At 46.9% G+C, this 24,651-nt stretch overlaps 2 protein-coding genes across 2 annotated transcripts in view; one reads left to right on the forward strand and one right to left on the reverse strand.

Annotated features, from left to right (window-relative positions):
* GHITM (growth hormone inducible transmembrane protein) overlaps nt 1-24,651 on the reverse strand; it is a 213,140-nt gene that overhangs the window by 34,405 nt on the left and 154,084 nt on the right. The gene's annotated exons all lie outside the window — the stretch shown is intronic.
* Nucleotides 1-24,651, forward strand: part of FIRRM (FIGNL1 interacting regulator of recombination and mitosis) — a 50,721-nt gene that overhangs the window by 9,055 nt on the left and 17,015 nt on the right. Inside the window, exons 4-19 of the mRNA XM_068107319.2 lie at nt 4,509-4,548; nt 6,176-6,264; nt 6,771-6,857; nt 7,041-7,181; nt 7,727-7,910; nt 8,020-8,104; nt 8,223-8,364; nt 8,640-8,726; nt 11,938-12,002; nt 12,289-12,434; nt 12,525-12,630; nt 13,007-13,181; nt 13,332-13,414; nt 13,546-13,597; nt 13,670-13,759; nt 13,858-14,022. Coding sequence (XP_067963420.2) covers nt 4,509-4,548; nt 6,176-6,264; nt 6,771-6,857; nt 7,041-7,181; nt 7,727-7,910; nt 8,020-8,104; nt 8,223-8,364; nt 8,640-8,726; nt 11,938-12,002; nt 12,289-12,434; nt 12,525-12,630; nt 13,007-13,181; nt 13,332-13,414; nt 13,546-13,597; nt 13,670-13,759; nt 13,858-14,022 — 1,737 coding nt within the window. The remainder of the gene's footprint in view (nt 1-4,508; nt 4,549-6,175; nt 6,265-6,770; nt 6,858-7,040; nt 7,182-7,726; nt 7,911-8,019; nt 8,105-8,222; nt 8,365-8,639; nt 8,727-11,937; nt 12,003-12,288; nt 12,435-12,524; nt 12,631-13,006; nt 13,182-13,331; nt 13,415-13,545; nt 13,598-13,669; nt 13,760-13,857; nt 14,023-24,651) is intronic.

Raw genomic sequence — 24,651 nt, forward strand, 5'->3', positions numbered from 1 at the left:
AATGCAAGAGCATACTGTGATTTTGAGGTCGTTCCGCCACATGCGCTGCTGACACGAATAACGATGGAAACGTTTGGAGAGAACAATGGAAACCTCTTTTGTGAGCTCAGTGCTGATGTCATTAGTTTTCATAACAAGGATGTTACAGATGAGTCGGTCAGGACAGTTGATACAGTAGAGCAAATTGTCAGTACCAGTCCTTCATAAAAGAGAGGCTTGTTGAATGCTCCGTGCCCCAATCTGATTCGATCAAGAGAAATAAGTTACCTCTGACGTCTTGCTCCCGTCCTAAGAAGCCAGCAACTAAGTCACTCATGCAAATAGCCAATCTCAAGAGTGACTGTAATCTCTTTTCAAGACTTAAATTGCATGCCAGACATAATACGGCAATTTAGAAGATTTCTTCATGTTTGGGAACCAGCCAGTGTCCACCGTCAACATCTCATCGAGGAAAAATACGGCCATGTGCTAAGGCTGATTTGTTGCAGAGCCTGGAAGATTTGGCCATGCCTACCGAGGAGTCCCTTCCACAGATGCCATAATTATCGATGGAGCTGCTATTGTGAATATGCGCAAACCAATCGCTGCTAGAACATTTGGCGTCTATGTAGCTGAAGTGTTCTTCCAATATCTCCAGAGGCAACTGCAACATGTTGAAAAGATCTAGCTATCATGGAGCGTTTCGTTGTGCTTATGTACGACAGAGGCAGTGACCAGACGGCAGAGCCATTGGAAACATTCCCCCAACTAAATCGGCATTGTTGCAGCATATCCGGAGGGCAGCATATCAAGGAGGACATATCTGGGGTCAAGGTTTCCTTCTGTCACCAGAACTGCCGAAAGCAAGTGAATGGGGATGGTGAAGAAGTGTGGAGGGATTATGGGAACCTCTGTGGACCACCCTTCCTGAGGCTGTAAAATTTTGCCGTGAATTGCTTCATTGTGGGTTTACCAAATGATGCGCAGTTCATTGTAATGATTTCCGGGCTTCTCTCAAGTGCGCAACCCTATGCAAATATTCTGGAAATTGCGAAAATGAATCGACTGCATACCACATCAAACACAGCAGTACTAGTTAGAATTGTGGGACTGAATGTGCAGCGAGTAACTTGGTCGAAGTTAATTTGCCGTGGTATGCCGTTTTATCAGTTAAAGTGAGAAATATGGATCACTAGCAGAAGTACCCGGCATTGCCGGGCGGGGGAGGGGAGGGGAACGGGGGGAGGGGGAAGGGGAACGGGGGGGAGGGGAGGAGAGGGGGGAGGGGGAAAAGGAGGGGGGAGGGGGGAGGGAAGAAGGGGAAGGGGTAGGGGGGAAGTGGAAGGTGTAGGGGGGAGGGGGGAAAGGGAGGGGGAGGGGGAAGGGAGGTGGAGGGGAGGGGGGAAGGGGGAGGGAAGGGGAGGGCCATTCAACAATGGCGTTGCAGTTCTCATGGTGGGAGAGCAGCACAACAATCGCGACATCGTCCTGCATCTTCGCAACAACAGCACGAAGCAGATTTTGGAGACTCACCGATCCTGTGACGCCCTCCAGTACCGGCATTGCCGGGTGAGGGAAGGGAGACCCGTACATTCCCAACCCGTACATTCGCCCTCTCGACTCAAGCTCACTCGGACAAAAGCCTCGCACAAATTACACCGTGAAGGCCCAATGGCCATGTCTATGCCACAAATCAAGTACGTGAGCGAGTCTGGCGCACTGAATTGAAAATATATAGAACGCCCATACTCCGTGAAAAGTGAAGCCGCCGTGGCGCCATCTTGGTTAGCATGACTCTACCGACTCGCTTCGCAGATCTCGTTTGTTTTGAACGTGTCCCAGATTTTAAAAGCCAGACAACTGTTAAAATGCCATTTTGTGTGGCAATAAACTGCTCCAATCGGTTACGGAAGGGTTGTGGAAAGACGTTTCACAGCTGTTTCAAAGACGTTTAATTCATATCGCACAAAATCGACAAAAATCGACACAAAACACGATCGCATAAAAGGTGAAAAAACGCAATCGCTTTTCGCTCTGAATTACGTGCAAACAACAACATGCATTTTAAAGGCCATTTTCCCTGCTAGAGCGGGGGTTAGCCTTGCGGTCCCCATGACGATCTTCTCCATTTTGCCCTATTTTCTGCATCTCTCCTTGTTAACCCCCTTGCCCGCATTTCTTCTTCCACCATCTTTAGCCAAGTCTTTCTCGGTCTTCCCCGTCCTCTACTTCCTTCTACATTAATTTCCATCACTCTTCTTAACCAGTCACTTTCATCCTTCCTCAACACATGACCAAACCATCTCAACCTGTTCCTCTTCACAGCATCAATCACAGGCAATATTCCCATCATCTTTCACAATTCATCATTTGTCTTCCTCTCTCTCAACGATACTCCGCACATCCATCGAACCATTCGCATTTCCACCCTTTCCAGCCTTCGTTGCTGCTCTACGTTCATTACCCATGTCTCGCTCCCATAAATCATAACACTTCTCACACATGCAGCATACACCTTTCCCTTCAGCTTCAGCGACACTCTCCTCCTCATCAGCACGCCACTCAGTTCCCGAAACTTCTTCCATGCACATCTCACTCGAGCAACCGTTGCCGAGTCTGATCCACCTTCTCCATTCAGCATATCTCCGAGGTAGCAAAATGTTTTCACACCTTCCAGCTTCACGCCGTCTCCAAGATCCAACTCAACATTTCCTCCATCTGCAGCTCCCTCTGTGCACACCTTACATTTGAATGTAGCTGCCACACTGGTAAATGACCCTCTCAGACCACTACATTTTTGATGAACCCACTCAGCGCACATTGTACATTGAATGGAGTTCACTCCGACACCCTTCCTGCACACAGCACACGGCCACTTCCCAGTTCTTTCCACCTCACCACATGCTTTACCACTTGCCATCACCTTCGTCTTTCCGATATTCACCTTCAGACCTTTTGTCTCCATACATTCCTTCCACTTGTTCATCTTTTCCTTCAGTCCATCCATACTTTCCGCAATCAACACCAGATCATCTGCATCCAACAACTCCCACGGTAAACCCTCCTTTACGTTCTGAGCCAGCACCTCCATCACAGCTACAAATAGTAGTGGACTTAGTACCGACCCCTGATGCACTCCCACCTTCACCTCAAACTCACCACTGTTCCCGTCCTTCGTCCTTACAGCTGTGCGTGCTCTTTTGTACATTGCCATCACTACTCTGATCAACCATTCCTCCACTCCTAACTTCCTCAATGCCCATGTCAATACTTTGCGTGGAACCCTATCGAATGCTTTCTCCAGATCAACAAACCCAAAAAACAACTTCTTCCTCTTCTCCATGTACTTCTCCTGCAACTGCCTCACAATGAAAAGCGCACCTGGCATAAATCCAAACTGCATTTCGTCGATCTCCCGTGCCGGAAATCACTATCGCTCAGCATCGAGTGCCAACCAAGATGGCGCCCGGTAGCTGCATCTCCACCTATGTGGTGTGAATGGCAATGGTCATTCTATATATTTTCCGTTCAATGGTCTGGCGGCGGGGATGGAACATCACGTGATCGCTCTGAGCGAATCAGCGAGCTGCCCTGGCACCGGCTGAGATTCTGTGTTTAATGTTCCTCGCTGAAATGCGCTGAGGTAAATATGAATAAAAAATATGGATCTCGTCAAATATTTTGAGGTAGGCCATGTTCTTCCCAGGCTCAATGGCCATGTCTATGCCAAATATCAAGCACGTGAGCCTCTCCGTTTAGGAGTCTATCGGTAGCATTACACACACACAAACTGTGTTTTATATATATAGATTAATGAGATTTTCAGTTTAGTTGCCTATTCCTGTCAGTTATTCTGCTTAGCATTAGTAATGGGTCATTTTTGATGCCTACAGTTACCAAGTTTTTTTTTTTTTTAAATTCAAAAGAGTGGTGGCCATTTTGAGTATTTTGAAAAAAGTACTGTTTGGGGTGTATTCTGACATGTCTCCATAAGCAAATATTTTTTGTATTTAATAAACTATCATTCTGTCAAATTTCATGTTTGTAGCACGATTTTTCTTATATCTGCCGGACTATCTATAATCTTCTTGCAAAACACACACAATACTTTTTTCTGCAAGTAATGCGCAAACTCGACCCACCCAGAGGGATATCTAATATATAAAAAAAGTTTGTGTGTTTCTTTATGCATTCGGACTTGCAGGAACTAGTTCGACCATACATGGATGGCCTCCTCTTTCATCCAGAGGAAGGTTGAGGGATGTTTGGATAAATAAATAAAAATTGATCCCATATAATTGTCTTTCAGACTTCAATCGGGTCTTGTGCTTATACACTGCCTGGGTTTTTCTCTCGGCAGTGATCGAGTAATATGTTTTGTGAAGATCGTATGTTGAGGTTGTAGTGATTTGTTGGCAACAACATAAATTGAATTTATATTGAACGGTATTTCATTGAATTTCCACGAGCAACGCTGGGTACTTTCGCTAGTATATATAAAATACCAAATCCCTTGACTACCTCTATACCAGGATTTCTCAATGGAAGAAGATGCTACATCTAAACTATGTAAGTATAAAGGTAGAATGGAGGGAGGGGGGGATATTGAGCGTGAGGAGGTAGAGGAGTAAGGAAGGAGTGGTGGGGAGGAACTGATAACTACAAATTGGCTCCGGTGGTAGGATTGTTGACCTTTTGATAAGGATTTAAACAAATGTAACACTTCTCGGAATGAGTTATGCACTGTTGTGATGGAAGGAGGAACATCATTGTTAAATCATCCTCTAACTCTTCTTTTCCATTTTTCATCTCTCTCTGACTGTTAAAGTGTGTAAAACAACCTCGGTTTGTACATTGTGTCATGAAATGTTTATTGTCCCCGGTCGCACCGCGGAGCGAAAGGGGGACTATGGTTTTCGTGTCCGTCCGTCCATGCGTGCGTAAGCGAAGGACCGAATTCTAATTTGGTGTGTGGGTGCAACCCACGTCAAAATCCAAGATGGCCACCTCCATGTATGTCTGAACCTTGTGAGCGGAATATCTTGAAAAATAAGCGAAGTACCAACTTCTAATCTGGTGTGTGTGTATCTCGGCATAAGGGAGAACGCTATTGAAAATTGGGTCGCCACGTAAAAATCCAAGATGGCCGCCACCATATATATGTCTGAACCTTGTGAGTGAAATATCTTGAAAAATAAACGAACTACTAACTTCTAATCTGGTGTGTGGGTGTATCTCGGCATAAGGGAGAACGCTATTGAAAATTGGGTCGCCACGTAAAAATCCAAGATGGCCGCCTTGCGTCTTCCACTTTGTCAACTTGCATCACTTCACCGACGGGGGATCAAGGCGTAACGCTTGTTGTCCCCCGTCGCACCGCGGAGCAAAAGGGGGACTATGGTTTTCCCCTCAGTCCGTGTGTCCGTCCGTGCGTGCGTCCGTTCGTACGTGCGTGCGTAAGCGAAGGACCAAATTATAATTTGGTGTGTGGGTACAACCCACGTCAAAATCCAAGATGGCCGCCGCCATGTATGTCTGACGCCATGTATGTCTGAACCTTGTGAGCAGAATATCTTGAAAAATAAGCGAAGTACCAACTTCTAATCTGGTGTGTGGGTGTATCTCGGCATAAGGAAGAACCCTATTGAAAATTGGGTCGCCATGTCAAAATCCAAGATGGCCGCCACCATATATATGTCTGAACCTTGTGAGCGGAATATTTTGAAAAATAAGCGAAGTACCAACTTCTAATCTGGTGTGTGGGTGTATCTCGGCATAAGGGAGAACGCTATTGAAAATTGGGTCGCCACGTCAAAATCCAAGATGGCAGCCTTGCGTCTTCCACTTTGTCAACTCACATCACTTCACCGACGGGGGACCTAGGCGTAACGCTTGTTTTCTATGAAAACGTCCACGTGCCATTTTTGTTTTCATTCACCTGGGATGGCCTGTTTAACTTTACCATTTGAACCCGTGAACAATGTTGCAGGTAAACCTCGTTCATATCCCATACAACACGTGTTTGTCCATCATTTACTGATGTGGGTGTATAATTCAGGTTAAGGTACACTAATGCCGTTGATCTACATGGTTGTTGTACGAACTCCTCCCTTAGTCTTGTATCAATGTAAAAATTAGAAAAGCCAAGCTTTGATTCACATCAGGTGTGCGTACGGGCACGTGTTTGTGTGTACAGATATCTTGCACGTAGTCGTGTCAGCTTTCCTGCCTCACGTCCCACCTGAATGTGCTGACCAACAAATTTATTCACAACTCCTACCACAGGTACTACGACGGGCGATTCCCCGTGTGCGATGGTTTCAATCCTCTAAATGTATTTGACTTATCTGTATAAATCTCATTTGTTGATCGATGTGAGGCACGTTTACTAACCGTGTCACATCAGGTAAAGCCTCGCTTATTGTCGTGTTCTGTTTGTCCGTTTCTGTTGAGCATGTGCCCCCTCTGCCCTGGTAACGTTTTTGTCCCAGGTCTTATGTTCACCTGGAGATGATTTAGGAAGAAATGAGTAATTAGTTGAGGGTGCCCGTGGTAATTCACTTCGTCTTGGTGAAACTTTACAGCGTAAACAATCAGATTCTTTAAGAAGTAAACGATTTGATTTACGACTGTGCTGCACCTTTACAGCACACCCAGTAAGATGTCCGTATTCGTAATCGTTTGTAGATTGTAACCAGGTGCGGCACATGGTACCGTGGAGCCACACCTGTGTTCCATCTGTGCCACATGAAGCCCTCCCATTAACCTGCATTCTCCGATCTCTCCTGCAGGTTCCATCGATATTGACTTCCTTGTTATCTGGAATCGGAGAGAGGGGAGATCAACAGGTGATCAGGCATAACTGTGAAAGTCTCAAAGTAGGTTTTCAGGTTCCTTAACCCATGAAGCACTGTTTCTACTTCCTTCTCATCTATTCCATCTTCTTCTATCTAAACAACCGATCAACCTCACCTTTCTCCCTTCTCCCTTTTCCATTGCACACTGTACTGTTTCCAAAAGAATATCCATTTTGTTTTTGTCTACCTCCCCACACCCGTCAGACCGTTTTGTCTGCGATTTCGTCCTTGCTGGAGTGCGTCTCCCACACCACGATGCTCCCCAACCCCATTTCTCTCCACATCTTTCCTTCATTGCCTCTTCCTGTCCTTGACTCGTTGACTATCGCATTCCAGCACTGCAAGGTTAGCGATTCTCAATATCCGTGCTCAACCATCGCCGTCCGACCCCACATGTTTTCATCATACTCCTCCGCTAAGCTTCTCTCACCTCGTTGGTTTTCGCACCGTCGAGGTGAACGATAAACATGCTGTTTTTGTGCCCTTTTGTCCACATGCATGCCCCGATTGCCCCCCTGTGCCCTCGATGCTGTTTTTGTGCCCTTTTGTCCACATGCATGCCCCCCTGTGCCCTCGATGCTGTTTTTGTGCCCTTCTTGTCCACATGCATGCCCCCCTGTGCCCTCGATGCTGTTTTTGTGCCCTTCTTGTCCACATGAATGCCCCGCTGTGCCCTCGATGCTGTTTTTCTGCCCTTCTTGTCCACATGCATGCCCCCCTGTGCCCTCGATGCTGTTTTTGTGCCCTTCTTGTCCACATGCATGCCCCCCTGTGCCCTCGATGCTGTTTTTCTGCCATTCTTGTCCACATGCATGCCCCCCTGTGCCCTCGATGCTGTTTTTGTGCCCTTCTTGTCCACATGCATGCCCCCCTGTGCCCTCGCATACCAGACGAGCGGCGAAGTTTACGGGTCGACCCTGCCCCACGTCTCCGATACTTTGAGTTCAGTTTTTCGTTCTTCCTACACTATCCTTCGTTCTATCCTGGAACTCCTTGATCGCGTGGGACCTGGGGTCCAAGCGGATGTGGCCGACGTGGTGAGCGATGATATTGGATGCCGTCGAATAGCCGAAGGTGCGTTCACTTGCACCCCACATGTATCTATACATTCTGCCATGCTCTCTTCTCCGTGGACCAAGACCCCTCTAACTAACCCTTGTGTTTCTGGCCTGTCTGCCCTTAGTCATTCACTCTCTCCTGAAGCTGTGCCCATTGGTAGCTGCTCTCCACCCTGCCCTGCACGCAAACACCTGGAGGTTTATTTTAAGGTATTAGCGAGAGCTTCGTCTCACCTGATGTTACGATTGTTTTTATCTAGGTAGCAGGTAGCGCCGGCGTGCTTTCCCCATGTGCCTTATCCGCCATGGCTTTACTTCCCTTCCTCAGGGCTATTGTAAAGCACAAAGGGGCTGAAGGCCATCTGCTGAATCATGGTGATCTTTGCTCTACACTTGCTTGTGACCTTGATTTGACCTTTTCATCTTGTCTGCAGCTTGCCGCACAAGGCTCTGTGAGTAAGAAGCTGCTGGTATGCATTGCAGGTTATACTTTTGGTGAGGGGGGGATGGGGATGTCAGTGGGGGGAGGGGGCGCAGAGGGAGTGGGAGGGATGGGGATGTCAGTTGGTTAGGTGAGGGGGGGGGGGGGATGGGGATGTCAGTTGGGGAGGTGAGGGTGGGATGGGGATGTCAGTGGGGGAGGTGAAGGGGGGGGGGGGGGGATGTGTGGATGTCAGTAGGGGGATATCAAAGTGAGTGGATCTGGATGTGTCTGCAACAGAAATGCTTTCCACCTGTGTTTCAGACAGATGTGGACCCAGAGACACGGCTTTTATCTCGTTCCTTCAAGCTCTGTCGTTTTTTGTCCAGCTCCCTCCTGAAGTACACCCAGGTGCATGTGTGGACATTCATTGCTTGGAGCCTTTTGTGTGGATGTGCGGGTACCTCTGCCTCACATAATCGGGTCATGACATGGCGCCAAGTGTAAACCTTTCAGTGGGAATGCTATTAACTGCACGACATGCCATTGTTTATACGATTGGGGATTCGCTTCATGCTTACTCACATATTCACTTCATATGTTGGAGGGGCCAGGCGGGTTGTTCACCTGACACCCTCGCTCATAGTTTTGATCATCTCTTTATTTGCAATCTTTGTAATCCCATAAGGCCCTTCGTGGGTCTTAATTGGTCAATGAGTGGATTTTTATTTTATTATATTGTTGTGGTTTTGCGAAGCCTGTTCCCTTACAAAGGGGAGATTAAGCCCCTTTTTCTCCTTGGGTCTTCGAACCGCGAGACTGAGTCGCCACTTCCGGGCAGACGTGGAAAAGGGTCTCGGGACAATTTCGCACGTACCTTAAGTACCCACGCCGCAGCGGAAGCGGGGATCGAGTCTCGCACGAACCACGTGTAATTGAGTACACCCGAGCGGATGGCGTACCACGTGGCCCGTGCTGTTACCTTTCTTATGGAACCCGATCAGAGCGATCTAATTCGTACCATGCTAAGTCAATGATGGAAGGGACGAAACGGTCGAATCAAAAGGAAGAACAGATTATATTACATTATTTACAATGGTTTAGAAGAAGAAGAGACACAGGGCAGTCTAAAACAGTCTTAAAACTTATTTTTTCCCAGACAATGGGCCCACTTACACACACAGGGAGATGAAGGAAGAATGTTCACGCGCCGGCTTTGGTCGCTCCAGGAACAGCTCACCCGGTGTGGCCCTCTGGCGGTCACAGCACATATCCCGGCAAAGGCAGGCAGGCAGGCGGGAAAATCCTTGCGGCGCGTATCTCGGTAAAGGCAGGCAGGCGGAAATACGCGCGTCCATGGCCCGGCACGGCTGTCTTTCACAGCGCGATTAATACAACTGAGCACCCTGGTCTCACAACTCCGATTCGTAACTCGTCCCTTGGGCTGCGCAACTCGTCTGCACTCCTCGGGGATCTGACTCCAGCTCAACTGAGAACTCAACTCGCTTGCCCTGCGCGCATCTTATAACTGAACTCAGCACGTCTCCTCTCGTCTCATAACTCGTAACTCCGATCTTACTTGCCCTGCGCGCATCTCATAACTCAACGGAGGACTCAACTCAGCCCATCCCTTCTCATAACTGAGGTGGGGGGCTCTGGGCACAGGGTTATATCGTCCCACCCTAGCCCGACTCGAATGTTCCAAACCCCGCCTTTTGCCGCAGTGGTAAGTCACTCCCCTCGAGCCCTGATTGGCGGCTCGCGCTTACCGTTGCTCCTCCTCCGCCTTCCTTTGGCCTTGATCGACTTGTTCAGGCCGGCCTCGTAGTATTTTGCGCCAAAACCAAAAGCATTGAGGCATCGTAAAGGACCTAATTCTCATTATCCTACTCAACGTAAAACTAAACACAGGAAAGGTCTACGCTTACATTTACGAAGAAATAACTGAGCTTTAAACGAGGCTACGTGTTGTAGTGTAACTAAACTAGGAGGGGAAATTAACCTTTATTATAAAAACACAAAACCGCAACAATATATATATATATATATATATATATATATATATATATATATATATATATATATATATATATATATATATATACACAATATTGAGGCTTGTGTAAGAGCTAACATTCATCACAAAAAAACAAACTGACGCATAAAACATATGATAATGGGAGTGGGAGACAAGATGGGGAGAGAGAGGGAAGCAGACAAGTACAACAGTAGAGAACAGGGACATCGGGAGATTGCAGTGTGGTTTATGGTAGTTTGTATATTGATACACTGTTGTTAGTATATTATTGTTGTTGGTATGTTATTTTGTTTATTGTTGTGTGTTTTATGGTACTGTTAGTATATTAATACACTATTAGTATATTATTATTGTTGGTATATTATTTTGTTTATTGTTGTGTGGTTTATGGTACTGTTAGTATATTATTATTATTATTATTATTATTATTGTTGGTATATTATTATTGTTCGTATATTATTTTGTGGCTTAGCGGTTCGGGTGCTGGCTTGGGATCCTAGGATCCTGGGTTCGAATCCCAGTCGATCGCTCAATTAACACCAGGGGGGTTGACTCAGCCTGTCATCCTTCCGAGGTCGGCAAATTGAGTACAAGTCCACTGGTAATTCCCTGTGTGTCGCAAGAGGCGACTAACAGGGTTGGCGGCAGGAAGAGCATCCGGCCATAAAACATTGTTTCAAAAAGGGGACCACGGTGCCTGAGGCTAACACCCGCTCTAGCAGGGAAAATGGCCTTAAAATGCCTGTTGTTGTGGGAGGGAGAGGGTTTGGGGGGGGGGCATGGGAAGGAGGGGAGGGGTGGGAGAGGTATAAAACACATGGACACAGCAAGGACTTCCAGGAAACAAGTCGGTATTTCAAAAAAGTGGATCTAGATTCTCGGGTGAATTAACAGGGGTAGAAAGGATCAAGGTTTTGGATGGGGGAAGACAAGAGATGGTGGTGAACAGCTGTTTTAAAGACCTGGAGGGAGGAGTGGGATTGAAGAGAGTGAGGGAGTTTGTTCTAGAGGCGGGAGAAAAGAGGAATGAAGGAGTGAAGGTGAGCAGAAAGTCTTGATTTTGGCAGTTTAACCATAAGAGGGTTGCAGGCAGATCTTGTGCCACCTGTAGGAATATTTGGGGGACAGAGCACAGAGAGAGCTGGGGGGGCAAGGCTGGAGAGTAGTCGGTAGAAGACAGAAAGACCACCAACCTGCCTGCGGTGAGCGAGTGAAAGGCCCTCGGAGTTAGCTTCATCGCAGGAGATTCCAATGATTCTGAAAGCTTTGGTTTCAACAGCGTGAGGCCGAGCTAGGTGTGAGGCAGGAGCACCTGCCCAGAGGGGGGAACAGTATTCCATTGAGCTGCGGATGAAAGCCTTGTATGTGGTGGGGAGCTCAGGTGTGCCAAGGAAGGACTTCGCACGACGGAGGATGCCCAGTCGGCGACTGGCTTTGCAGGCCAGCTTGGAAATGTGGTTTTCCCAAGAAAGATCATGGCAGATAGTGAGACCCAAAAGCTTGATTGTTGATGAACACTTTGGTAATACACGTTGATGATGAGTGCACGGCCTGCTAAGTGACTTGCTGTGGATTTTCGTGCAGGAATTCTCCGCTCACCTGGATTCCATGGTGCCGTGTTTGTTCAACATGCATTTACGCTTGTACAAGTGAGTGAACCGATTGAGCTTTTTATTCGCTTAAAAGTAAAATCATGCAAGGATTCCTGCAGGAACTTGGACTGCATGTAAAACTGTCTGAATCAGGGGCGAAAGTGTTCTCTATTTTTCCTATGAAAAGGTGTAACTGCCGGAATTTAGGAACCATTGATGCTCCCGAGTTGATTTCCATCATAAATCGATGGCCAGTTAGCAATACCGTGATAAATAGATCCCGTTTTAACCATGGAATGCACTTTACTTGTTCGACATTCCCTGCACCTCACTGCACTCCCAGCAAGCTGCCCCCCAATCCGGGGGCAGTGTGTACGCTCGGTGAGGAAAGCGACAAGATGAGAGACGCTGTGTTCAAATCCCTACGGCCTCTTCTGTCATTGCTGATAACCCAGCGGTCCTTCTGCTCTATTGTGCTTGGGACAGCCGGTGAGATGTCGACTGCAGAGTAAACCTGGACCCTCACTCCATTCCTTACTGAGGGGGGTGGCCAGTGCAATGCATTTTTCATGTTTTTAGGTGTCCCTCAAGAGCTGCGCCTCGCACACTGCCTGTTGGTGACGGACATCATGAAGGCACTGATATCGTGTCCAGGAGAGCAGACATCCTGGCTGGACGGAGAAAGGTGAGAGCTGCATCGTGCAAAAAACATTGAAGTGCTGTGGGATGTGGGGATGTGGGGATGATGATGCATGCTCCCTTACAAGGAACTTAAATGTAAGAGGAGGCCATTAAGGCTCATGAAGCCTGTGCAATGATTGCCAGCCTATGGTTGTTTGTTCGTGCTCTATTCTTTTTAAATGCCGAGTGTTAAGCAAGGAAGCAGCACGTACCGTTTTAAATGTCTTTCGTATTGACTCAGTCGGGGTTTGAACCGTTGACCTCCCAGACTCGGAGTGGATGCTCCAACCATTTAGAGATGTGAGGGGGGGGGGGGGGGGGGGGATGGTGTTGGGGTGCCGTGCAAAGAAGAAACGTGGCGATCTCTTTCCCCCTCCCAGAATTCCCATCCTCCATTGCCTTCTGTCATCAGTAGCTGGTATTTGGCCAGAACTGGCTCTGCCCATCAGGCGTCCGGTGTCCGACAACTCGCTTCCTCTCCCGGTGTATGACCTTCTGCTGGTTACAGCTTCAGCATTTATCAGTACTCTCATGGACGGTTATCTCCCTGCCCTGGTGAGCAGCTACCACGGCTCTCCTCACTTTCAACCATTTCGCTTAACCTCCATTTTTATTTTTTCCATATTCTCTCCAACCTCCTCATTTGTGAACCCCAGATAAACCTCCTCGCCTTTTCCTTTACTCCCTCCATTGAAACCTCACTAGGAACAAACCCTTATATTCTCCGTTTTCTCTCGAGATGTGAACTCCTCTCTACTGGCCGTCGATCTCTGGTGCTACGTGGCGCGGTGAGCTATTTGTGAGCAGTTAAACATGATGCCTCACTTTGTACCATTTGTTCTATAGGTTTACTGGTTGCCTTCAGGCCTGTGCCATGGCTTGCCTAGCAACCATAGTTTACCTTCTGTGTGTGTTTCAGACTCGGTCCAGTGGAGCTCTGTGCACATTATGTATCTCTGCTGCTCCCATTGGTAAACCTCACCTTCCACATCCCTTTTGTAAATCCACACCTTCCTACCCTAACTTCCTCTCTTTCTCTGCAGATCAGTGAGATTTCGATGCAAGAGCCCAAACATGCTCTCCTATCCATTCTGTTGCAAAGGCTCTTCAGCTTCCTCCCTGCTGAACACCAGGTCTTGCTCATGGTCTCTCTTATGATGTTTGAAATCTTAATCGTGTTGCTCACACCTCTCACTCTGCAACCTTTTCCCCTTCCACCACTGCACTGAAGGTAAAGCTTATTGCTGAGCTTCCCCCAAGCCCAGGTAGTCTGCCTCCCTGCTCTGTGGTCTTAGCGGCACCAGGTCCCAAACAAGCCTGCGTCCAGGCCATTTGCCGTTTCTTTGACACTGCTCTGCCCGCTTGCCGATGGAAGGAAGGCATCGGACATGACACGGTGAGGAATGCATTGAGCATCGCAACAGATGTTTGTTTCCCCTTTTCTTTCTTTCCGTTTCCATAAAATCCATGAAACAGCACCCGCTAGTTTTTGTTTATTTCCCCTTTGGTGTAAATGTTGGGGTTGAAAGGTTGTTCTGGATTACCAGGTAGATTACCAGGTAGCTACGACATATGTCATTCGTGAACAGTCCTCCTGGATTTACAGCCTCTCTGTTCATATCCTACGTACTCGTCCTTTTAGTGAACCCTGTTAAGCTCTGCTGTGGAACAGATGGTGGAAGAGCCAAAACTCAAACTGCCTTAAAGGGTAACGCCTTATAGTTAGCCAGTTAAGAGGAAGCATCGTTCATTTTTTCAGGAAAGCACCAAATTTGGCACAGATGTAGTATGGACCTATACAATTGTTTTCCTGAGGGGCGCCCAAAAATTCAGAACCCCTGGTGGCCGCCATATTGAATTTCAACGTGACCGCCCTCTGTGACCTATTTCCCTCAATAACTTCTATACTATGAGCGATAACACCACAGTTCCAGTGTCTTACCCCATGTTTTCATGGTCTCTGAATCCAATGGGATCAATTGCATAAAGATTGGCATCCATCATCTTTAATTTCAAGATGGCCGCCATGGTGTTTCCATTTTCCTTGAATCTCTCATAGTATTTTCGGTAAAATTTCAATTCCAAGTGATACAGATTGTTTTATTGGTCTCTGATAACAATGGAATGGTATTAATTAATCAAAGTTACATGGGGTAAGACACTGGAACTCCCCTCAGGAAAACAATTGTATAGGTCCATACTACATCTAGCACCAAATGTAATGTTTCGATACTATAGTATGGCATGTAAGACGTGTCTGCCACAGCGTTTGATTGCCATTATTTAATTAGTTTATCTAATCACAATCTAATCAATAATAATAATACTTTATCTGTGTAATAGTGTGTACCCTGGATAAGAATAGGTACGCCGTATCCCTGCGTGTCGTAAGAGGCGACTAAGAGGGTTGGCGTCAGGAAGGGCATCCGGCCATAAAAATATTGTCTCAAAAAGAGAACCATGACAATTACAACTACATGTGGGCAGGGTACAGCCCGAAGTGGAGATCGGTTTCTGAGGTTTGGGACATGGAATGTAGGGACAATGACAGGGAGATCAGGAGAAGTGGTGGAAGTATTGGTCAGAAGAAGAGTGGACATATGTTGTGTGCAAGAGACGAGATGGAAGGGAAGTGGTGTGAGAATGGTGAAGGGTAGGCAGGGACAGAAATACATGTTGTGTGGCAAGGGTGCCTGGAGGGCGTGAATGGTGTTGGTGTCCTGTTTTCTGAGGAGTTTGTAGATAGTGTGGTGAGTGTGACTAGAGTGAGTGATAGGTTGATGATGGTGAAAATGATGATTGGAAAGCTCTTGGTGAACGTCATCTCGGGATATGCTCCGCAGGTTGGTCGAAGCGATGAAGAGGATAAGTTCTGGTGTGCGATAGAGAAGCTGATGGAAAACGTGAAAGATGAGGAAGTTGTTGTGGTAGGAGGAGACCTAAATGGACATGTGGGAAGGAGTATGGATGGTTTTGACGGAGTTCATGGGAGTTACGGATATGGTGTGAGAAATGGAGAAGGTGAAAGGATTTTGAAGTTTGCTGATGGAGCTGATTTGTTGATTTGTAATACTCAGTTCCAGAAAGAGGATAATAAGCTTGTTACATACACGTCAGGTGGGTCGACGACAACCGTTGACTACCTGGTGGTGCGTAGGCGAGATAGGCGGCACCTCCGGGACACAAAGGTGATCCCGGGGGAGGAGGCTGTTTCACAGCACCACTTGGTTGTCTGCGACGTAAGGGTGAAAAGTGCAAGGAGAGCTCGGCGGGTGAAGTACCAACCGAGAATGAAGGTGTGGAGGTTGAAAGAGGTGACAGTAAGGGAGCATTAAAAGAGAGGCTGAGTAGGGTCGAGGTTGATGTGGTTGAGCTTGAAAGTGGTTGGATGTCAATGAAAGCTAGTCTGTTGGGAGCCGTTGGTGAGGTATGTGGATGGACAAAAGGACCACTGAGGCACTCGGAAACATGGTGGTGGGATGATGAAGTTGGAAAGAGGATTGACGAGAAGAGGAAGAAGTTCAAGGAGTGGCAGAAGGCGAACGGTATGAGAGCAGAAACAGCAGAGCATGAAAGTTATAAGGCAGCCAGGAAGGCTGCAAAGAAAGAGGTAGCAAAGGCGCAGGAGGCATGTAGGAAAATGTTCGGAGAACGCTTGGATTCGGAAGAGGGTCAGAAAGCAGTATTCAGGAATGCAAAGCAGATAGCGAAAGAGAGGTGTGATGTGATGGGGGTGAGTTGCTTGAAGGATGAAGTGGGACAAATCGTTGTTGACCCAGATGGAATTAAAGGAAGATGGAAAAGATATATGGAAAAGATATATGGAAATGCTGTTGAATACAGAGAATGAATGGGGTGGCAACATAGAGAGTAACCCAGTTTTAGGACCGGCAGAGAAGATAACTGAGAAGGAAGTTGAGGAAGCGATAAAAGCAATACAACATGCATTTTAAGGCCATGTTCCCTGCTAGAGCGGGGGTTAGCCTTGCGGTCCCCATGACAATCTTCTCCATGTTGCCCTATTTTCTGCATCTCTCCTTGTTAACCCCCTTGCCCGCATTTCTTCTTCCACCATCTTTAGCCAAGTCTTTCTCGGTCTTCCCCGTCCTCTACTTACTTCTACATTAACTTCCATCACTCTTCTCAACCAGTCACTTTCATCCTTCCTCAATACAATGTATGTAATAAAAAATAAAAGCAATGAAGCAATGAAGATAAAAGCAATGAAGGGTAGAAAAGCGGGAGGGCCGACGGGAGTTGTGGGAGATATGTTGAAGGCAGCAGGAAGTTGGGGTGTGAAGAGAATGACAGAGATCTGTAATCTGGTGGTGAAAGAAGGCCGCATTCCAGTGGATTTGGAACTGAGTACCCTCGTCCCTCTATACAAGGGGAAAGGTGACCCTCTGGAGTGTGGCTCGTACTGAGCGATAAAGTTATTGGAGCATGGAATGAAGGTATTGGAAAGGGTGTTGGAGAGGAGGATAAGGAAGAAAGTGAAGATCGACGAAATGCAGTTTGGATTCATGCCAGGAAGAGGAACGACAGACGCGCTTGTCATTGTGAGGCAGTTGCAGGAGAAGTACATGGAGAAGAGGAAGAAGTTGTTTCTTGGGTTTGTTGATCTGGAGAAAGCATTCGATCGGGTTCCACGCAAAGTATTGACATGGGCATTGAGGAAGTTAGGAGTGGAGGAATGGTTGATCAGAGTAGTGATGGCAATGTACAAAAGAGCGCGCACAGCTGTAAGGACAAAGGACGGGAACAGTGGTCAGTTTGAGGTGAAGGTGGGAGTGCATCAGGGGTCGGTACTAAGTCCACTACTATTTGTAGCTGTGATGGAGGTGCTGGCTCAGAACGTAAAGGAGGGTTTACCGTGGGAGTTGTTGTATGCAGATGATCTGGTGTTGATTGCGGAAAGTATGGATGGACTGAAGGAAAAGATGAACACGTGGAAGGAATGTATGGAGACAAAAGGTCTGAAGGTGAATATCGGAAAGACGAAGGTGATGGCAAGTGGTAAAGCATGTGGTGAGGTGGAAAGAACTGGGAAGTGGCCCTGTGCTGTGTGTAGGAAGGGTGTCGGAGTGAACTCCATTCAGTGTACAATGTGCGCTGAATGGGTTCATCAAAAATGTAGTGGTCTGAGAGGGTCATTAACCAGTGTGGCAGCTACATTCAAATGTAAGGTGTGCACAGAGGGAGCTGCAGATGGAGGAAATGTTGAGTTAGATCTTGGAGACGGCGTGAAGCTGGAGGTGTGAAAACATTTTGCTACCTCGGAGACATGCTGAATGGAGAAGGTGGATCAGACTCGGCAACGGTTGCTCGAGTGAGATGTGCATGGAAGAAGTTTCGGGAATTGAGTGGCGTGCTGATGATTCGGGGAGTGTCGTTGAAGCTGAAGGGAAAGGTGTATGCTGCATGTGTGAGAGGTGTTATGATTTATGGGAGCGAGACATGGGTAATGAACGTAGAGCAGCAACGAAGGTTGGAAAGGGTGGAAATGCGAATGGTTCGACGGATGTGCGGAGTATCGTTGAGAGAGAGGAAGACAAATGATGAATTGCGAAAGATGATGGGAATAGAGCCTGTGATTGATGCTGTGAAGAGGAACAGGTTGAGATGGTTTGGTCATGTGTTGAGGAAGGATGAAAGTGACTGGTTGAGAAGAGTGATGGAAATGAATGTAGAAGGAAGTAGAAGACGGGGAAGACCGAGAAAGACTTGGCTAAAGATGGTGGAAGAAGAAATGCGGGCAAGGGGGTTAACAAGGAGAGATGCAGAAAATAGGGCAAAATGGAGAAGATTGTCATGGGGACCGCAAGGCTAACCCCCGCTCTAGCAGGGAAAATGGCCTTTAAAATGCATGTTGTTGTTGTTGTTGTGTAATACATGTCCATTATGTCACTTTTATTTTATGTATGAATTATATATATTTTTTCAAGTCCTATTTCTTTCTTTCAGATTGAGAAAATGTCCAAGAATTTCACCGTGGTTCAACCTCGCCCTAGTGGGAGCCATGATGATCCACCAGACATCCCATCAACTGACTGGAGTCTATGTGTCCTTTGTCAAGAGACGTCATCAGAATCGCTTCAACAGCCAAAGAGGGGCACACGCTTGGATGCTGATGTGAGCTACAAGTTGTTGGATGGTCAGCTGAAGTTAGCACAGGAAAAGGGCTACGATTCATTCAAGATCGACCTCGATCGCATTGATGACAGCAATGGCATTGAAATGACATTGATATCGAACACTGCATCATGGCATAAGTCCTGCAGAAGTAAACTTTCTGTCTCCAAAATTGATAGGTATGCCTCTGCCAAGAAGCGGACATTAGATGGATCAGAAGCACAGCAGGGAGGTAGTCCAGTGAAAACACGTCGTCTCATCAATCTGTCGCACATTAGTGAGCAATCAGAACCAACTTGTTTCTTTTGTGATGGACTGGGTGGAGATGCTGGACTCTATAGGACTTCTACATTTGGTTTAGACGAAAATGTCCGACGCTATGCTGTAATGCTGAAAGACACTCACTTGCTAAGAAAACTTGCTGGAGGAGATATGGTGGCTATTGAGGCTAGGTATCATAAGCGGTGTCTAAGTGCACTTTACAACCGTGCCTCTAAAGTGTTCATAGGTCATCAATCTAACAAAGCAGACAGGGAAGAGGATCAAAGGTGTCGTAGCATTGCCTTTGCTGAATTATTGTCTTACATTGAAGAGGCACGGAAGTGTGAGCAGGGTCTTGCCACTGTCTTTAGGTTAGCAGATTTAGTGAACATCTACAAAGACCGACTGATAGACCTTGGTGTTGGAGAGGATGTGAATGTGAATTCCACACGTTTGAAAGACAGCTTACTGACATACTGTCCATCCCTGTCAGCCAGTAAAAAGGGTAATGATGTGATGCTAGCTTTTGACACTGATGTTGGGGATGCTCTGAAGAGAGCTTGCGAAAGCGACTTCGATGCTGCAGCTATTAACTTGGCCAGGGCAGCACAGATAGTGAGAAGACAGATCTTTCAAGGGAATTATTGTTTTGATGGGACTTTCGCAGATGCCAGCATTCCAAGTTCTCTCTTAGCTCTGGTGACCATGATTTTAGAAGGTCCTAGCATTGTGCATCAGACAGGGAAAGAGGAGTCAGTTGCAAAAGCAGGTAGGACTATTGCACAGTTGCTTACATTTAATAGTGTGAAATCAGCAGCAAAGGAAAGGGAAACCATTCGCCACAACAGAGACCGAGAAAATCCGGTACCAATCTACATAGCATTAAAAGTACATTCTGAAACGCGCAGTCGGCAGCTCATAGATCACTTCTATAGTCTAGGACTGTGTGTGTCGTACGACCGCATCCTGGGATTGTCAGCGAGTGCTGCAAATGCTGCTATCCAACAGTTTGAAGCCGATGGTGTTGTTTGTCCTCCCAAGCTACGCTCTGGCGTTTTCACGACAGCACAAGCAGATAATATCGACCACAATCCCAGCTCGGTGACTGCAAAGGATTCCTTCCATGGAACTGCGATATCGCTCTGCCAGCACCCAACAGAGGATGATCCTGGAGAAGACCGTGGAAGATTGATAATATCGAAAGAGGGACCCAAACAAATTCAACCACTCCCTGCAACCTACACAAGTGTGTTGCCTGCTGATGGCTTTCCAAAACACCTCTTCGCGCCGAAACTGCAAGGGCCTGTAAAGGCAATGTCTGATGCATGGGTGCAAGACAGAAAGTTGGAGACAAACTGGTTGGAGGAACTGAAAAGATGGTATGATTCAGGGAAATCAGATCGTGATGAGTTCATATCTTGGGCTGCATAACATGCTGGCCACCTACATCAGATGGTGAAGCCGAAGGCGACCACAGCCTTGATGCCAATGTTTAGAGAAAAATCAACATCTGTTGCCATGATCACCCACGTCATAAAAGTTGTAAAGGCTGCCACACAACTCCTGAATCCAGAGCAAGTACCAGTCATCACGATGGATCAACCCCTCTATGCACTTGGCAAGCGGATACAGTGGAGTCATCCTGAAATTTAGGGTTAAGACAAATTTGTTATGATGTTGGGGCCCCTGCACACGGAGATGGCTGCCCTCAAGACAATTGGTGATTTCATGGACGGCAGTGGATGGACGAATGCCATAACCAAGGCTAACATCGCTACAGCGGGTACAGCTGATTCTCTAATCCATGCATCCAACTTGTGCAAAGCCAGGCACGCACACCAAGTCACAGCAGCCGCACTACACATTTTGCAGAAGAAAGCATATGGAACGTATGGAGGTCACAGATCAACCAAGAAGCTTTGAAGACTGGTGCTCAGGACATAGAGATAGCCATCCACAGTTTTTGTACTGGTCTACTGTCTTAGACTTCCAGCTGTCCATCTTCCAGTTTGTCAGATCCATTCGTTGCTCAAACTTCAAGCTCTATGTGGAGTCCACAGCACAACTAGTATCCTGGTTTTTTTTCAATGGATCACACTAACTATGCCAGATGGTTGCCTGTTCATGTGCGAGATATGGTGGTGCTCCGAGAAACTAGTCCACATGTCTACCAGAACTTCTGCCAGGGCTCATTCACTGCCAACAAGACTGGACGGAAATTCTCATCAATAGGCCTCGATCAGGCTCACGAACAATTGAATGTACTCGTGAAAGGAGATGGTGGAGCGGTCGGCCTGACTGAAAACCCTGCTGCACTGAGGAGGTGGATGACAGCGGGCCCTGAGGTAGCTCGAATGATCGAAGAGTTTGAAGAGTTGTACTTGAAGCCGAAGGAGCAAAGGGACCTACACCATGAACAAACTGGTAGTATACAACAAGCATTTGCCAAAGATGTGCGCTCCCTTGTTTCAACCATTGAGGAGATGGGCAACCTGTTCGAAGATGACAGTAATGATCTTCTATCGCTTGAATCGAAGGAAATAATGCCATCCAGCGTTAGAGAGACTGTCATGCACGTTAAAAAGATTGGTAAAACACAGTACCAAACATTCATAGAAGAGCGTCTGGAGAAGCAGGAGAAAGCTATATATGATGTAATCTCTCGGAATAAGCTTCCACTTTTCAATAGTCCAAAGCAAGTTGGTAAATTAAAGGTGAAGGGAATGATAGCAGAACTCAAGAATGACTGCCATCTGTTTTCACGATTGTACATTGCGAGTCAGCGGCGAGAAGGAGACTTGGACAACTTCTTCTGCCATGAGAACCAGGCGTTTCCTCCAGCGATCACCAACAATGGCAAAATGTGGCAGGGCGCTAAATCGGACCTCTTACAATCGTTGGAGAAAGTTTCCCCTGCTGTCCATGTGGGTCCACAGGTGGAGGCAAAGGTCTTTGATGGGGTAGCAGTTGTCCACCTTCTGCCAGGGGACTCAGCAAAAAACTTCTATGAATATGGCCAGAACATTTTCATCCCATACTTTGAAGGTCAACTGCGAGACACTAGCCATGTAGACATTGTATGGGACACCTATCATCCAGACAGCCTAAAATCTGCCACACGTCAAGAGAGGGGGTCCGGATCGCGCCATCGCATTCTACCTGCAATGAAGATACCAGGGAACTGGAAAAGTTTCTTGCGGAATGATGAAAACAAGGAGGAGTTGTTCAGATTCTTATCGCATATGGTGATGGATGGTTTGAAAGGAAAGGAGATCTATGCAACTATTGGTGACAGCGTGCTAACATCACAACCAGATGCTGACATCAAGAACCTGAGCCCATGCACACAAGAAGAAGCGGATACAAGAGTCCTTTTACATGTCCTGGATGCCGTGAAAAAGGGGAGAAAACGGGTATTGATTCGAACTGTAGATTCTGATATTGTGGTCTTGGCAATAGCACACTACTTTACCTACCAGTCACACGGTGTGGAGGAACTCTGGATTGCCATTGGCACTGGTAAAAGCTACCGCTACCTTGCCATCCATAAAATTGCCACCGGCCTTGGCCGCAGGAAGTCCGAGTCTTTGCCATTATTTGATGCCTTCACTGGCTGCGACAGTGTCATTTTTTGCCCAAATTGGGAAAAAGACAGCCTGGAAGGCTTGGGAGGCATACCCCAGCATCACGCAGACCTTTCATGCTCTCTCTTATAGGCCATCTGTGGACGTTATTACTATGGAACTACAGAGCATAGAAAGATATGTTGCCATCCTCTATGACCGGACTACCGAGATAAAGACAGTGAATGAGATGCGCCGACACTTGTTCACGAAGAAGGCAAGAACAATTGATCACATTCCCCCAACAGCAGACGCCTTCGAACAACACCTAAAACGTGCATGTTTTCAGGCTGGACACGTATGGAGTCAGGCACTTGTGCCCTACCCAGAACTTCCATCACCAGCTGATTGGGGCTGGATGAAAACAGGGACTTCTTGGACACCAATTTGGACCACAATACCACTGATACAGGAGGCATGTTCAGAGCTTACAAGCTGTCATTGTAAGTCGGCCTGTAAAGGCAACTGTAAATGCTCCAGGGCAAATCTGCCCTGCACATCACTGTGTGACTGCGATGGACAGTGCTTGTAGTACTACGCGTCTGTGCGAGAGCCTCCACCTTTCAAATGCCCACAATATTTTAAGTTAAAACTGCAACTGTGTGTAACTTTGATTAATTAATACCATTCCATTGTTATCAGAGACCAATAAAACAATGTGTATCACTTGGAATTGAAATTTTACCTAAAATACTATGAGAGATTCAAGGAAAATGGAAACACCATGGTGGCCATCTTGAAATTAAAGATGATGGATGCCAATCTTTATGCAATTGATCCCATTGGATTCAGAGACCATGAAAACATGAGGTAAGACACTGGAACTGTGGTGTTATCGCTCATAGTATAGAAGTTATTGAGGGAAATAGGTCACAGAGGGCGGTCATGTTGAAATTCAATATGGCGGCCACCAGGGGTTCTGAATTTTTGGGCGCCCCTCAGGAAAACAATTGTATAGGTCCATACTACATCTGTGCGAAATTTGGTGCTTTCCTGAAAAAATGAACGATACGCCCTATTTTTCGGTCTTAACTGCCTAAGTATTAGTAGATCTTTGTATCGGTCATCCACTGTAGCAACCAAACTACCTACATGTCTTAGATCCTCCTTGGCCCTCGGAACATGAGTGGGGGCGGGCAATGACGGCATTCCTCCTCTTTAATAAAATATATGTGGAGATGGATCTGCAATGTGTGTCCTACAAATTTGTACCAAAGGCCTTCAGGGATGAGGAGCAGACAAAGCGACAGTTGCAGTCACACCTGATTTCTGGAGGGAATGCTCACACCTTCCTTGACCGACAGTCCAGCAACAGGCCAAATCACTGTACAGCAAGAGCAGTGAGAGAACCAGCAGGTTATGGTGTCGTCATCGCTGCCCTCACCGAGACGAGATTAATGGGGGAAGGCAAGCTCGAAGAAGTAGGAGCACGATACGATACACCTACTTTTAGAGTGGACTACCTTCTTCTGAATGCCGGGAGATAGGCGTTGGCTTCACAATCAGGAAAAATATTGCTTGTGATCTGGCCTTCCGGTTAGAGGATCATTCCAACTGTTGGTCGAACCGATATCTGTCACTTCCACCTCATTGCAGCTAATTTTTCCGAACCGGATTCGTCATATTGTTCTGTGATATCTTCTTCTGTCTTCTTCTTCTGTGATATCATCCTAAAACTTGGTGGCACCTCATTAAGTCTGTCTCTGGAGAATGCTCCTCTTCCATCCCTTCCCTCACTTCAAATGATACCACAGCAGACTCCTCTCATGAGAAGGCAAAATGCCTCAATTCTGTGTTTGCTTCCAAGTCTTGTCCCCAACCCCTCACATTTTGTACCCACCCTACCCAGTAGCACCCAACTCCTACTGGACTCTTTTTAACCTGAGAAGGTGGAGAATCTCTGGGAACCCTCACCTTTGATTCTGTAACTGGACCTTCTGGATTCTGTAACTTGTAACTGGATTCTGTAACTGTAACTGCATCAGCTCACGTGTCCTAAAAACCCTTTT

Source organism: Myxine glutinosa, chromosome 2 (assembly GCF_964187855.1).
Source record: "Myxine glutinosa chromosome 2, kmMyxGlut1.1, whole genome shotgun sequence".
Taxonomy (NCBI): Eukaryota; Metazoa; Chordata; class Myxini; order Myxiniformes; family Myxinidae; genus Myxine; species Myxine glutinosa.